Source organism: Temnothorax curvispinosus, unplaced genomic scaffold (genome assembly GCF_003070985.1).
Source record: "Temnothorax curvispinosus isolate PA1 unplaced genomic scaffold, ASM307098v1 QBEX01003497.1, whole genome shotgun sequence".
Classification (NCBI taxonomy): domain Eukaryota; kingdom Metazoa; phylum Arthropoda; class Insecta; order Hymenoptera; family Formicidae; genus Temnothorax; species Temnothorax curvispinosus.
Genome location: NW_020213277.1, coordinates 1 through 13,240, shown reverse-complemented (window position 1 = coordinate 13,240; position 13,240 = coordinate 1). Strand labels below are relative to the sequence as shown.

The 13,240-nt window shown below is 32.0% G+C and overlaps 3 protein-coding genes across 3 annotated transcripts; 1 reads left to right on the top strand and 2 right to left on the bottom strand.

The window, feature by feature from the left end:
- Positions 1-4,157: 4,157 nt before the first annotated feature.
- Positions 4,158-5,806, top strand: LOC112452592 (aminopeptidase M1-like; the record flags this gene model as incomplete). Its single annotated transcript, XM_025012875.1, has 4 exons — positions 4,158-4,314; positions 4,588-4,624; positions 5,279-5,459; positions 5,789-5,806. Coding segments are annotated over 4 exons (393 nt in total), but the record flags the coding sequence as incomplete, so codon positions are not given.
- Positions 5,807-9,077: 3,271 nt separating this feature from the next.
- Positions 9,078-10,415, bottom strand: LOC112452590. Its single transcript, XM_025012873.1, has one exon. The coding sequence runs from the start codon at positions 10,413-10,415 to the stop codon at positions 9,078-9,080; it is 1,338 nt and encodes a 445-aa protein (XP_024868641.1).
- On the bottom strand, positions 10,189-12,909 carry LOC112452591. Its single transcript, XM_025012874.1, has 2 exons — positions 12,813-12,909; positions 10,189-12,123 (listed from the first exon to the last, which is right to left on the bottom strand). Exons 1-2 carry the CDS (start codon positions 12,871-12,873, stop codon positions 10,970-10,972), a joined length of 1,215 nt encoding a protein of 404 aa, XP_024868642.1. The 5' UTR covers positions 12,874-12,909; the 3' UTR covers positions 10,189-10,969.
- Positions 12,910-13,240: the final 331 nt, after the last annotated feature.

Sequence of the window (13,240 nt, the reverse complement as noted above, 5' to 3'; positions counted from 1 at the left end):
ATTTACATAAATAACTTCAATTAATTTCAAATATACAAAAATAACATTAAAATTATACATAAAATAAGACTTGTACTATATTTATTGGGTGCATTTAGTACTACAACCGCTCACTAGGCAGCTAAGTAGCAATTAAATATGATTGCTTGGATGTTGGATCCAAAGATAAAAACCAAACACATTCTATTGCTACTTAGCCGCTCAGTGAGCAGGTGTAGTACTGAATGCACCCGTTAGAGAATATAATAATAAAATAGTGTATGTACATACCACATGTTATTCTATCATATATTACTATAAATATTATGTGCATGGGATATCTTGGATATTTATATAAATTTAATTAGCCAAATACTACTGATTGTGAGACAAATTTAAATCTCAAAACATTTTTCAAGATACTATATATATAATGTTTAATTACTAAAATTTTATTTTATTTTTCTGTGATTCTTTTGTGATTTTAGGCAAATTATATACAATGGATTTAAATCAAAATAAAGCATAAAAAACTTGGCATGCTTAGGTCGCACACATTTTGATATATACCTACATTTCTACAATCATATATTTCTTTTATATTTCGATAAAATAATTTGCAAAGTTTTATTTTAAATATTATCTGCAATAATATCAATGATATATAATTTAACACAATAGAAATATTATATGCATGTTTTATAATATTTACATATAAGCATTACAAAAAATTAATAAAGTATTAAAGAAGAATGTTTATGTCAATAACATATCGCACCTCGAGAAGATTAGAAGAATACTGTCACAACTAAAAAAAAAAATGTTGATTTTAAGTTAAACCCGTAAATATGCCTCAAATATGTTACCTACGTATTATAATAGTGTCACAAGTCTAACATGCGAAATCCACCGAATAAGAACAGAAGTGTTATTATTCTTTTAAATCGGTTATGCTACGGTTTTCTGGGTGAATAGTATCATAAGTGAATTGACAAGTGAATCACAGCAGACTTCTTTGTAATGATGCGCCCTCGAATACACATTGCTCCTGGCGAACATCAGCCAAATGCCGCCCGGCTGAACACTCGCTGAGCGAGAAGAGCGCGGTGCGCCTACATATAAGTACCTTAATTTTCGTTGCAGTAATTCGCTACAGTAACACACATTTTACCCTTTTTTACTCTCTTAGGAGTCAAATTTCTAAAAATCCCTTTTTAGTGGGTGCTTACGTTATGGAAGGAATATATTCTCGAATTTCATGTTTCTAGCTTTAGGGGTTTAGGCTAGGCATTGATGAGTTAGTCAGTCAGTCATTCAGTTAGGCAGGACATTTGTGTTTATATATATAGATAGATTAAAAATACTAATTAATAATTTATAACTTTACGTTCACGAAATATTATTATTTGTTAACAAAATAAATTTTTATGTATTTTATTTTATTTTCGAATAAAAAATAACGAATAAACATGTTTTATTGTGAATAACAAATAATTTTAATAATAAATAATTTAATCAACAAATAAAAAATTTATTCGTTATTCGTAATCGAATAAAAATTTATTATACAACATTACCGCGTATCCACGCTCCGTACGTTCAACATCGCGCTATTGCTCCGAATCTCTGTAAACTACCGCGACTTATTAAAATAAACCATTTTGTTTGTTAGTAAAATACAAGTCTTTATCTTCCTCCGCACCTACTCCGAACCCTGAACCACCGCAAGCTAGATCTGTGCTTCAAAAGTCAAGTTATTTTATCTTCAAGAAACAGTATAAGTTTCATTATATAACGGAATATTGTAATTGTAATTGCATTAGTTATCTTGCAATAAAAAAATTAAATTAAATTTGTTTTTTTTCTCCTAAAAATTGTGAATTTTTGAGTCGTGACAGTATTTTTCTTGTGGTGCGATATGTCACTATACTCTATTCTATCAATTTTCAATTATTTAAACAAATTATTTTGCAAATCTGATTTTATATTTGTAATCAGCGATTCAAAATCTCCTATATTGTGTTACATGTTGCTTCTTATGCATTATCATTATTGTACTTATTGATGATAGGAGGGTGAAAATTAAAGAGGTATTAACTGCCCGTCAACCTGCTTATGGGCTAAAATGGAAAGACATGGGTGAAATATTTTTCGTAGTTCTACATTTGTGCTAAATTTAAAAGAAATCAGAGTAACACTTGTAGGTAGGTTTACTTATTGTTAGCAGCACCACGGTCATATGTCTCTAAATATAGGGAATAACTTGGTCAGTTAGTTCACAAGGCAATTTATATTTTATATTCTTGGCGTCGTCGCGACGCTACCATGTCGCTTGGTAAGTAAAATACGACTATAATAACAAGCAGTCATGAATTTCGGAAAATGATTATAAAGATATATAATAAACTTCCCCAGATAACTAAGCGTGTCTTAGCAAAATCGCTCAAATCTGTGATTGCTTATGATGCTGGCAACTTGCCGTATATTTGTCTGTAACGATTTCGAGTACATATACCGATATATATATGTATATATATGTGTACCTATATATATATATATAGGTACACATAATATATATAATAAATAATGTAAATATTTAAAGAAATAGATATTATTTAAAATTAAATAAAAATATAATTTAAATTCCAAAAATTAAGAAACATGTAAAATCTTCCTAGTATATAACGGATTAGCAACGTGCTAGCAGTTTCATAGCTGAATTCAAATACTTCAATAAATTAACGATAAATGTATCTGCATTAAATATTCTAACGAAGGAACCTGTTGATATTATTTGACAAGAAGAGACACGCGACGGAACCTCGCAAACTAATGTGACATTTTATATTTATAATGAGATCCGTTGTTATCATTGTTAGTTTGCGGCGATCTCTCGAAGAAGTAAGATCGCAATCACCAAAAATGTATTTTCAGTAAAACTCTAATATCTTGTTTTACGATAAGTGATGAAATAATTGTTACAAAAATTGTATATCAATAGAAATATTATAATACACAGGGTAAGTCGCTAAAACTGCATGACACGTATACATATATTTCTTTTAAGAATAAATTGTCTGTATAGACACAATTCTGTTTATTCAAAATTGTTTCTTAGAGTTATTGAAAGTCGCCCATAAACCTCTAGTTAATATCGATAATCATAATATATTTCTTGCACGCAAGAAATCATCTAAAATTTTTGTAAAATATACAAACTTTGAGGTAAAATAAATTGCTACAATATAATGATAACTTTTTAAATTCAAATTTAAACATTTAATTAACATAAATATTAGATTACATCAGTCTGAAATCATTGACAGCTCCGTGCCAGCATCATTACTAATCGCCTCTTTTCTGTGACGCAGGAACGTTTCTGCAACTTTCTCTTGCAACAAAAATTGGTACAACATGAATCTGAAAAATATACGTAGCGCTTTAATGTTCATTATCGCGATAACTACTATTACCGGTGGCAAATCGCAAAATAATTTCAACATTTTTAGTAATTTCCGTTTATCTATGAACTATACGGTACCGATGCACTACAGCGTAAAACTGGCTTTTATCAATACCAAGATGAACGATTCTAAACCGTCATTTATAATGGATAAATACAATTACTTTTACGGAGATTCCAATATAATAATTAATATCTTTCAACCGATACAAAATATAACATTACACGCAATAAATATCCATTTGTCTGATGAGGCAAAATTGATAAAAAAAAATGGTTTAATTTATAAATCGGCATATACTACATCTACAACAAATTCTTTAGACCTTTTTTTTAACGAAACATTATTCCCCGGTCTTTACAAACTAAAATTGGAATTCTATGGTCAAATATCACATAATAATTCGGAAGGTTTCTTCAGAAATATTCACGTAAATGAACAAGGAAATACAGTGTAAGTAGACGTATAAACTTAAAAAGATACATCGTTACATCGTAATGTTGTCCATAATGTAATTATTCTTTGTACTTTTTACTAATTAATTTCGTAACTAAAAGATTTAAACAATGTTTTATAAAATATGATTAATTATTTAAAGACACTTCAATACACTTGTGTGCTTCTATAACAATTTTTAATATCAACTATATTACAGTTTAAAGTTTATTATTTTTATACATTTATTAATTATATTTAAACAAGTTATAAAAATTAATAAAATGTGGCAGATGGCTGATCGCAACACACATTCAGACGATTGGTGCCCGACGAATATTTCCCTGTTGGGACGATCCGCAAATAAGGACCACTTTTGACATCTCTATACAGCATCCCAGTAATTCTGTAGCTTTATCCAACATGCCGACACAAGGTTATGGTGTGACTAATGATAATAATAATGATACAACAACATACTTCTTTACTACACCTCCACTATCCACTTATCACATTGCGATTGCAGTGACGAATTACAACTACACTCGCATTAACAGTGATGTTTCTTTGTGGTGCAGAGAATGTGATAAAAAGAATACTTTTAAATTCGCTAAGCGAGTTATAGAAACTGTTACGTCGCATTTGGAATCTGAATTTAAAGATTTAGATAATCGACAACTGGATCATGTTGCAATTCCAAATTTTCCAGAAGATAGCACATCGAAATGGGGACTCATCTTTTATAGGTAATACACAATTTAAAAGACATACGATTCATCAAGTAATAAAATTACTTATATTATTCGAATTTTATTCTTAATCATTTGCATTATTTTTATGCGTAATTATCAATGAATTATAATAAATTAAAAAAATAAGTAATAAATATTGTGATATATTAAATATTGCGTAATTTTCTCTAGTTTTTTGGTAAAAAGGTAAAACAAATTTCACATATTATACTTCGAAATTAATTATATACATTTCAAACATTTCACATTTATATCAAAATGTATAAAAAATATACATGTACATTTACCTGTACTACCTTTTCAAATTTGTAATTTAATATATTGCAAGATATAACGTTTTAAATTTTACATGTAAATAGGTAGATATTTATTTCATTGACAATAATATAATAAATAATATATACATATATATTATAAAGAAATATTTAGTTTATAATTATAAATCTGTTGAAATCCATGGCTCGCAGAATATTTAATACAATTTTTTGTTATGTTTATTAAATTAAAACCAAGTTAAAAACTAAAATTACATATAATCTAGTATTTATTTAATAAATAACAATATATATAATTAATGTATCGACTAAAGACCATAATACATGCTTACAAAGATTTAATATAACTGGTAAAAATTATAATATCTTTTAGAGAAGAAAACCTTATCTACAATGAGCAGGATCCGATTATGCGCAAAATAGAAGTCGCGCGCTTAATTGCACATAAAATAGCATATCAATGGTTTGGTAATGCAATTAGTTCATCACGATGGTCTTCTTTTTGGCTACATGACGGTCTTGCTACTTTATTCGGAGAAGAAGCTATTGTTAAGGTTTTTATATTTACTATTGCGACAATATTTAACATTTATCTAAAAATTTTCACTCGTTTTTATTTTTATAAACATTGGATGCGAATAAATCTTCAAACTTTTAAAGTGTATTAAGAGATGGTCAAGTAAAATTATTAATACATTTACACTGTAAATACAAAAGTATCTCGTAAAGAACTTAACCTGCACTAATTAATTCGACATTTAATTTTTTATTTTCATACATAGCAACTTATTTTATTACTCTTTTATTATTCCTAATTTTAATTATATAAAACAAGACAACTTTTTTAGCAAAATGTGCATAATATGTCCGTACTATGATCTAGTGCAGAAACACGCACTAGATTATAGTGCGGACATATATTTTGATCAACACTAAAAGAAAATTTATTATTTGCAAGAAAATAGATTTCTTTAAATTAAATTTCCTTAATTCAAAGAAATAGTAGATTTAAGAAAATATTTTAAACTCAGAAAAATTATTTTCTTAAATCTACCCAATACTTCTTTAAATTAAGGAAACTAAATTCAAAGAAATTTATTTTCTTGCAAATAATAAATTTTTTTTAGCGTAACATTTATAGTGAAACTTTTATTTTTAGACCTTATATAATTCCGAGATATTGGACTTCTTCATAGTTCAGAAACAATATGAATCTCTTCATTTAGATGATTATTTTAAAATGAATCCTCCACTAATGAATAACCTATCGGAGATCAATTCACTTTTCAGTTTTCCTTGTTGTATCAAAGGTAACATTATGTAAATATTTTAAATTTGCAAAAATAAATATTATTAAATAAAAAGAAAGAATGTAGAAGTAAAATTTAGTTTAAATATTATTTAATAACATTTTATATATCTTTCGTCGTAGTACCTATTGTTTTACGCATGCTCAAAAACGCAATCACCGATAAAGCATTTCGAAGTGGTATCCACACATATCTACACCAGCAGTGAGTAACAATTATATTATGATAATTACTATACAAGCTAAAATAATTTTATTTGTTTACTACTATACAAATAATTTTATTTGTTTGCTACTATACAAATACTATACAAATACTATAATAGAAACAAATACAAAATGTATAAAAGCAGCCAAAGTTAAATTTTTTTTTTTTTTTTTTTTTTTTTTTTTTTTTACATTATTTACTATACGTCTGACATTCCAGTTTTATTTCAGTACTTTCCTTTGTTCTGGTCGTGAGCAAATTAAATGTATCTCACCATTACTGTTTTGACTCCTACTTTCCATTTTTTATTAAAAATCTTTCCGCATTTTTTTAAGACCTTTATTCACTCTTGTCTACTGACTTCTTTAATTCATACACGGAATTAAATTATTCTTTATACACTGTTATTTAAAAATGTAAATTTAAGTAACTAAAAGTATTTATATTTATTGTAAATTTTCACTGTTGTATTGCGAAATATAATGTATAATAATATAATATACGTACAATATAATGTAAAATTGTATTACGTTCTATTATATACATACACATATAGAGGGGTAAAAATCATACAATGTATAAATTTGCATCTATGCACACGAGTCAATATTTAAAAAAATTTGATACACTACTATATGGCTTTTATCCCTCCATACACATACATACATACATACATACATACTTATCAACATAGATATACATACATGTATATATATATTTATGCTTATATCTATATTTATATTTAATTAATTATAACGTTTACTGTCAATAACAATATTTTTTTTTAAATTTAGCATGTTTAAGTCAGTGACTTTTTATGAATTCTGGTTAATACAAGTAGTCACAGCTGAGTCGTATGGCTAACAAGTTCTTAAATTGGATATTGTATGAACATTATCCTTTCTTGAAGTGGACACAAAATGGCTCTTTTTACGTAGAATTAGCACAAGCTTCAGATTTCAGTACATTACATTATGGTAATTGGTGGATGCGTATAAATGTAATTCTAAAGTCTTCTTCAGGTCAGAGCTACAAAACAAGGCAAACACTGGAAAGACACGCTTCAATTTTTGCACTCGTTATTCAGGGTGACATGATAATAGTCGACATTCAGCAAGCTGGTAAATATTTATCAAGCAATTTATTATGCATGTATGATTATTTTCATATGAGTGTTCCGAATTCCTATCGCTACTTTTTATTCGTCTTTTTTACTTATGAATATTTATAATATTCCACATATTGCATAATAGAGTACATAATAATTTAATGATTAAACGAACTTACCTGTAAGTGAAGTTCTATCATAATTGTATGAAGCGCCTCTTCCGAAAGATGATACGTAGTAGTCCCTACTCTATGCCGAGGCGCCACAGTCTTTACAGCTAAAACAAAACGTTTTTCCCCCTCCTAGGGGACTTCTCTCGTGTTCGCGCCCAATGCGTCATTTTTTTCAAAGTTCAGCCGTAGCCCTAAAAGTTACGGGATCCGAAATTGTCGGATATGGGTATAGGGAGGGACCCATCTTTCGGAAGAGGCGCTTCATACAATTATGATAGAACTTCACTTACAGGTAAGTTCGTTTAATCATTAAATTGTATTTCGCGCCTCTTCCTCAAGATAATACGTAGATGTTGAAAGTTGGCTACGGTTGTGAAATTATAAAATATATATGTTTGTTACAGATAATAAGGAATATCAAACAGTTTTATTTAACTTTTTCTTACTTATCTAATATCGCTTGCCCAAATACTCTTAAGTCCTGAACGATGGGTCTATCATAGAATTTTGTGAAAGTGGCTGATCTTTCTGTCCAACCCGCTGATTTTCTTATTACATCAATGTTAATACCTTTGCGTTTCGCCGCGGACGTAGACGCATGTCTAGTACTATGCGCTGAGAAAATATTTGTGTCTATGCCACTTTCCTGTAAAACATCCTTTACCCATCGGCTAAGCGTCTGGGTTGATGCTTTCTTAAACGGTTTTTTAAATGAAATAAATAAACTCGTTATATCTTTTCTAAGCTCTTTTGTCCTTTTGAGATAACATTATAGCGTATTAACTGGGCAAATGTTCAAATTTTCCTTGTAACAAGGCAAAGTTAACACCGGTTGATATTTTCCGGGTTTAGAGGTTTTTATTCTCTCCGGAATCTTAATTTCTATCAAGTTCTCTTTGGTAACTATATTTCTTACATCAATTGACGACAAAGTTTGAATTCTTTGCCCAGTTACTAACGCTAATAACGATACTAATTTTTTACTTAACTTATCTAAGGCTAAGTCCTCGTTTCGTAAGTCTCTGAAATAATCAAGAACTAAACTTGGATCCCACGTAGAATCATATTTAGGCTTCGGAGGTCTTAATTTTGACAATCCTTTGAAAAACCGTTTAATAACCTCATTTTGTCCTACTTCTGAGCCCAAGATAAGAGAAATAGCAGATCGCATGCCGTTAAGGGATCCGTAAGATGCCCCGTTGTCAAATTCTATAGTTAAAAACTTAACGATGTCTGCTACTTCAGCATCGTAAAAGGATAAACTCTTATCTTTACAAAATATCCACCATTTTTTCAATGCGCAGTTATATTGCTTAAAGGTAGATTCGCTTAAGGAAGCCATAGTAATTGTTATGGATTCCTTTGGAACGCCTCTTAACAGGAAGGCTTCCCTGATAACTTCCCGGCCACCAGGGTAAGAGACTTCCAAAGCGGATGTGGCTCCCTATCGGGTGAAAGTAAGGTATTACTATCGGCCTTAAATGTCAAAACCTCCGATTCCAGCATTGAAAAGAACAAGGGAAACCACGGCTGTGCTGGCCATTGTGGTACCACAACTATACCTTCTGCTCCTTCCGATCTAATTTTCTGTAAGACTCTAGTAACCAGTATAAATGGTGGAAAAGCATAAAAAAAGGATTTATTCCAGTTTATAGTAAAAGCATCGATCGCTATTGAACCTGGATCCCTTGTCCAGGATACATAATCTTTACATTTTGCGTTAATTCTAGTAGCAAACAAGTCTATGTCCGGATAACCAAATTTACTAGTGATTTTCCGAAAAGCTACATCCGACAATTCGAATTCCGTTTCTTTATCCAATCTTCTGGATTCAAAATCTGCTTCAGTGTTATTCTTTGAAGCAATATATGATGCGAAAATGAACAATTCGCGTTCTTCACACCATTTCCAAATGGTCTTCGCAAGATCACTGAGTTTTTTGAATCTTATACTACCCATACGATTTATATAAGAAATCGCTGTAGTATTGTCGATTCTTAACAGAATATTGCAATTTTGAAGATCTTTGGCGAAACATTTGAGTCCAAAGAAGGCTGATAAAAGCTCTAAGTAATTAATGTGGTGTAGCCTTTCGGATTCACTCCAGAGACCATGAGCTCTATTGTTGTTGCACGAAACTCCCCAACCCGTGAGGGAAGCGTCTGAAAAGATAACCAAACTGAATTCACGACTAGAAATTGACGAGACTCTGTGTAAAATATTTGATTCCCACCAAGAGAAATCATCTTGTAAAGTTTGACTCAATTGCATATTCACATCATAATTGCCATTTGACTTTAAAAGAGCTAAGTATTTTTCCCTTTCGAGATTTTTGATATGTGCCCAACTGTATTGGATGGCTGGACAACACGATACCAAGGATCCTATCAACTGAGCAAAATCTCTAATTTTGCATTTTTTCAATTTTTTTAAAATGTTGATCTGATCGCGAACCTTGCATCTTTTTTCTAGTGGCAATTCTAACGTCATTTTTTGTGAATTTAAAATAAAACCAAGAAATTTACGGGCTTGTGCTGGAATTTTACGACTCTTATTTTCGTTAATAATAAAACCTAGACTTTTTAACACATTTAGAGATTCCTTTATGTTCTTTAAACAATCCGAATACGTGTTTCCAAACAGTAACAGATCATCCAGATAAACAACCGACAAAAATCCTAAGTTTCTCAGATAAGCTACTACTGGCTTCATGATTTTCGTAAAAATATATGGAGCCGTGTTGAGGCCAAAGGGTAAGCAATTAAATTCATAGAGATTGCCATCAAACAAAAATCTTAAATATTTTTTATAATTTTTGTCAATTGGGATCATATAATACGCATCTTTAAGATCCAATTTACCCATAAAACAATTGCGACTTATTAATTTACAAGCTACTTTATAATCCTCCATTTTAAAATGGTCTATTTCAATAAATTCATTTAATTTTTTAAGATTAAGAATCAATCTACTTGAACCATCTGGCTTTGGAATTAAAAAGATACCCGATACAAATTGCCCTTTCTGTGGATGGCACCTACTAATAACTCCTTTGGAAATTAACTGATCTATGTGTTCCTTAACCTGAATTTTTTCTTTTAGTGACCATGAAGGTTCTCTAGGGATTGTATTTTGAAATACTAATTCTGCAAAGGGAATTTTATAACCTTTTATCCAATCTAAAACTCTGGAATCGGAAGTTAAGTCTTTCCACTTATTCAGGTAATTTTTTAACCTGCCAGCTGATCTACTTACATCCCTTGAAGCTAAGCTTTTTTCTGTTGTGCTGGGGTTTGTGATTGGGGATTGTGGTCTCCCGTGTTCTGAGTTCCCCAGTTCTTCTTGTTGGACTGATTTTGATTGTAAAATTTGTTCCGGAACCCGCCCGACGTCCTGGGCTTGAAAGGCTGACGACGAGGCGGAGCCTTGAAGTTTTTTGGCTTCTTAGAGATTTTAGGTTTTGCTTTCAGGTCCTTTCCCGATCGTTCGATTGTCTTTGCCGCCTTAAGACGCTCATCCAATTTTTGGCCAAAAAGCCATTCATCAGCTGTTGATGATTCCAATACTTCCTTCTGTGAGCTATTAATCGTAGCAAGAATTAGACTTCTGCGAGTCAGGGTTTCATCTCTCTGCAGATCTGCCAACAACCGTGCTGCTTCACTGAGCTTTTTAACTAAGGCAATTTGCGCTGGTGGCAATATCGAAGTTCCTTTATCCGCCTTGCTATTGTTGATAACATCAACTATGGAGCTACCCATCAAGGCGAGACAAGCAGTAATTTTCTTTTGTTTATCGACGATTCGATCATCTCGTTTTCTTGACGGTTCCGCTATAGAAACTTTAACCTCTTCATTTAGTTTAGGAGGATCAATCAAGACGCAATTTTTTGGTGGTGCATGTTCCTTGATTAGCTTTTCTCTTTCCTCCTTTGGAAGACCTTTCTTCAAAATGTCTTCCAGCCGAACAGCGATACTTTTAGGAATAGCTGGGGCCAGCACTCTGTCTTCTGCAACTCGTTTGCCGATTACATCCAAAATTTCCTCATCCAGGTCTTCAATAATGAGTTCATTCTCTTGCCCAGAAGCCTCAGTTTTTTGGGCATTTAAAGAAGATGAATCTCCTCCTGGTTTTACTGTCGGTTGATGTTCAATAGAAGCCTCTGCCGGTGCTGTGGAAGTACCAACGGGCGGATCATGAGAATGATTCGAGGTCGATGCGACCTCGCCGCCCAACGCAACTTCTATTGTATCCACAGTGAGCCCCTCGTCAATCGAGGGCGATCGTTGATCATCATCCGACGGGATAAATGGAGAATCGGGTGGAGTTCGTGAAGGGCTTTGTGACAGATTTCTCCTGTCTCTGCCACTGGATGATTTCTGCCGTTTATGATCACCATCCTCTAATCTCGAATCACGGTCTCCTAATAAATCACATTTCTTTTAGGACCGTTTTATATATGTGTACAACACACATTCACATAAATATATATATATATATATAAATATATATATATAAATATATGTATATACATGTATATATGTATATACATATTAAACACATACATGCATTACTTGGAGATCCCGTCTCAAGTAAGACCGCTTGTCTTAAAGCGTATACACTGAGGTTCATTACGTCATTCATCATAAAATGAAATCGCCACTAACTTAGAGTCTGCGGCCTGTCAATAGGTTAGGGCCTATGACACGATAGTGTGTATCCAATATGTATTTAACGGTTTATACACCGCGGTACATTGTGCCTCTCGTCCTGAGACAAAGCTCGCCATTAGGTTAGCGCCTGTGGCTCGTCAATAGGTTAGAGCCTATGACGTGACGAGTGTGTAGCCAATACGTGTATTATCTATACGTCAGGAGACTCAGTCTCCGCAAACGATAAAATCGTTTGCCTTGCGACGTACACGAGGCATTCGTCGTATGCTAAAACTTGCCACCAGGTTAGAGCCTGTGACTCGTTCATAGGTTAGAGCCTATGACGCGACGAATGTGTACCAAGAGATATGCATAAAAACATTATCGTCCGACCACTCCTTACGAGGCGGAATAGAAAAGAAGGCAATCGAGTTTTCGATTAACCTAACTTATTACTTACGTGCCCGTCTCTTCCGTATTCGATCCTCAAGCTTTTTAAGATCTCTCGACAGGCGTTTCATCTTTTTAGTTATCCTATTTTCCTTGGATTCATCGTCCGAATCTGATCTCCTGTATTTTCTTTTTCCCATTTTACTAATGGCGATGTGACTATCTCGGCACAAAAATAAAGAATGACGCATTGGGCGCGAACACGAGAGAACTGAGAGAAGTCCCCTAGGAGGGGGAAAAACGTTTTGTTTTAGCTGTAAAGACTGTGGCGCCTCGGCATAGAGTAGGGACTACTACGTATCATCTTTCGGAAGAGGCGCGAAATACAATATTTTGTATAAAATATTATACGTTCCCTCCATTCTGCTTTTTAATGAATATAATACAAACCTTATTATTTACCTCTCTTATTACCTTTTACTTTTACATACTTAAATT

What these genes read in the sequence shown, in the direction of transcription:
- LOC112452591 (XM_025012874.1), bottom strand. Translation starts at nt 12,873, where the DNA reads ATGAAACGCCTGTCGAGAGATCTTAAAAAGCTTGAGGATCGAATACGG. An exon ending in AATACGGAAGAGACGGGCAC is followed by an intron (nt 12,124 to 12,812) that starts GTAAGTAATAAG and finishes GTGATTTATTAG; the next exon opens with GAGACCGTGATTCGAGATTA.
- LOC112452590 (XM_025012873.1), bottom strand. Translation starts at nt 10,415, where the DNA reads ATGAAGCCAGTAGTAGCTTATCTGAGAAACTTAGGATTTTTGTCGGTT.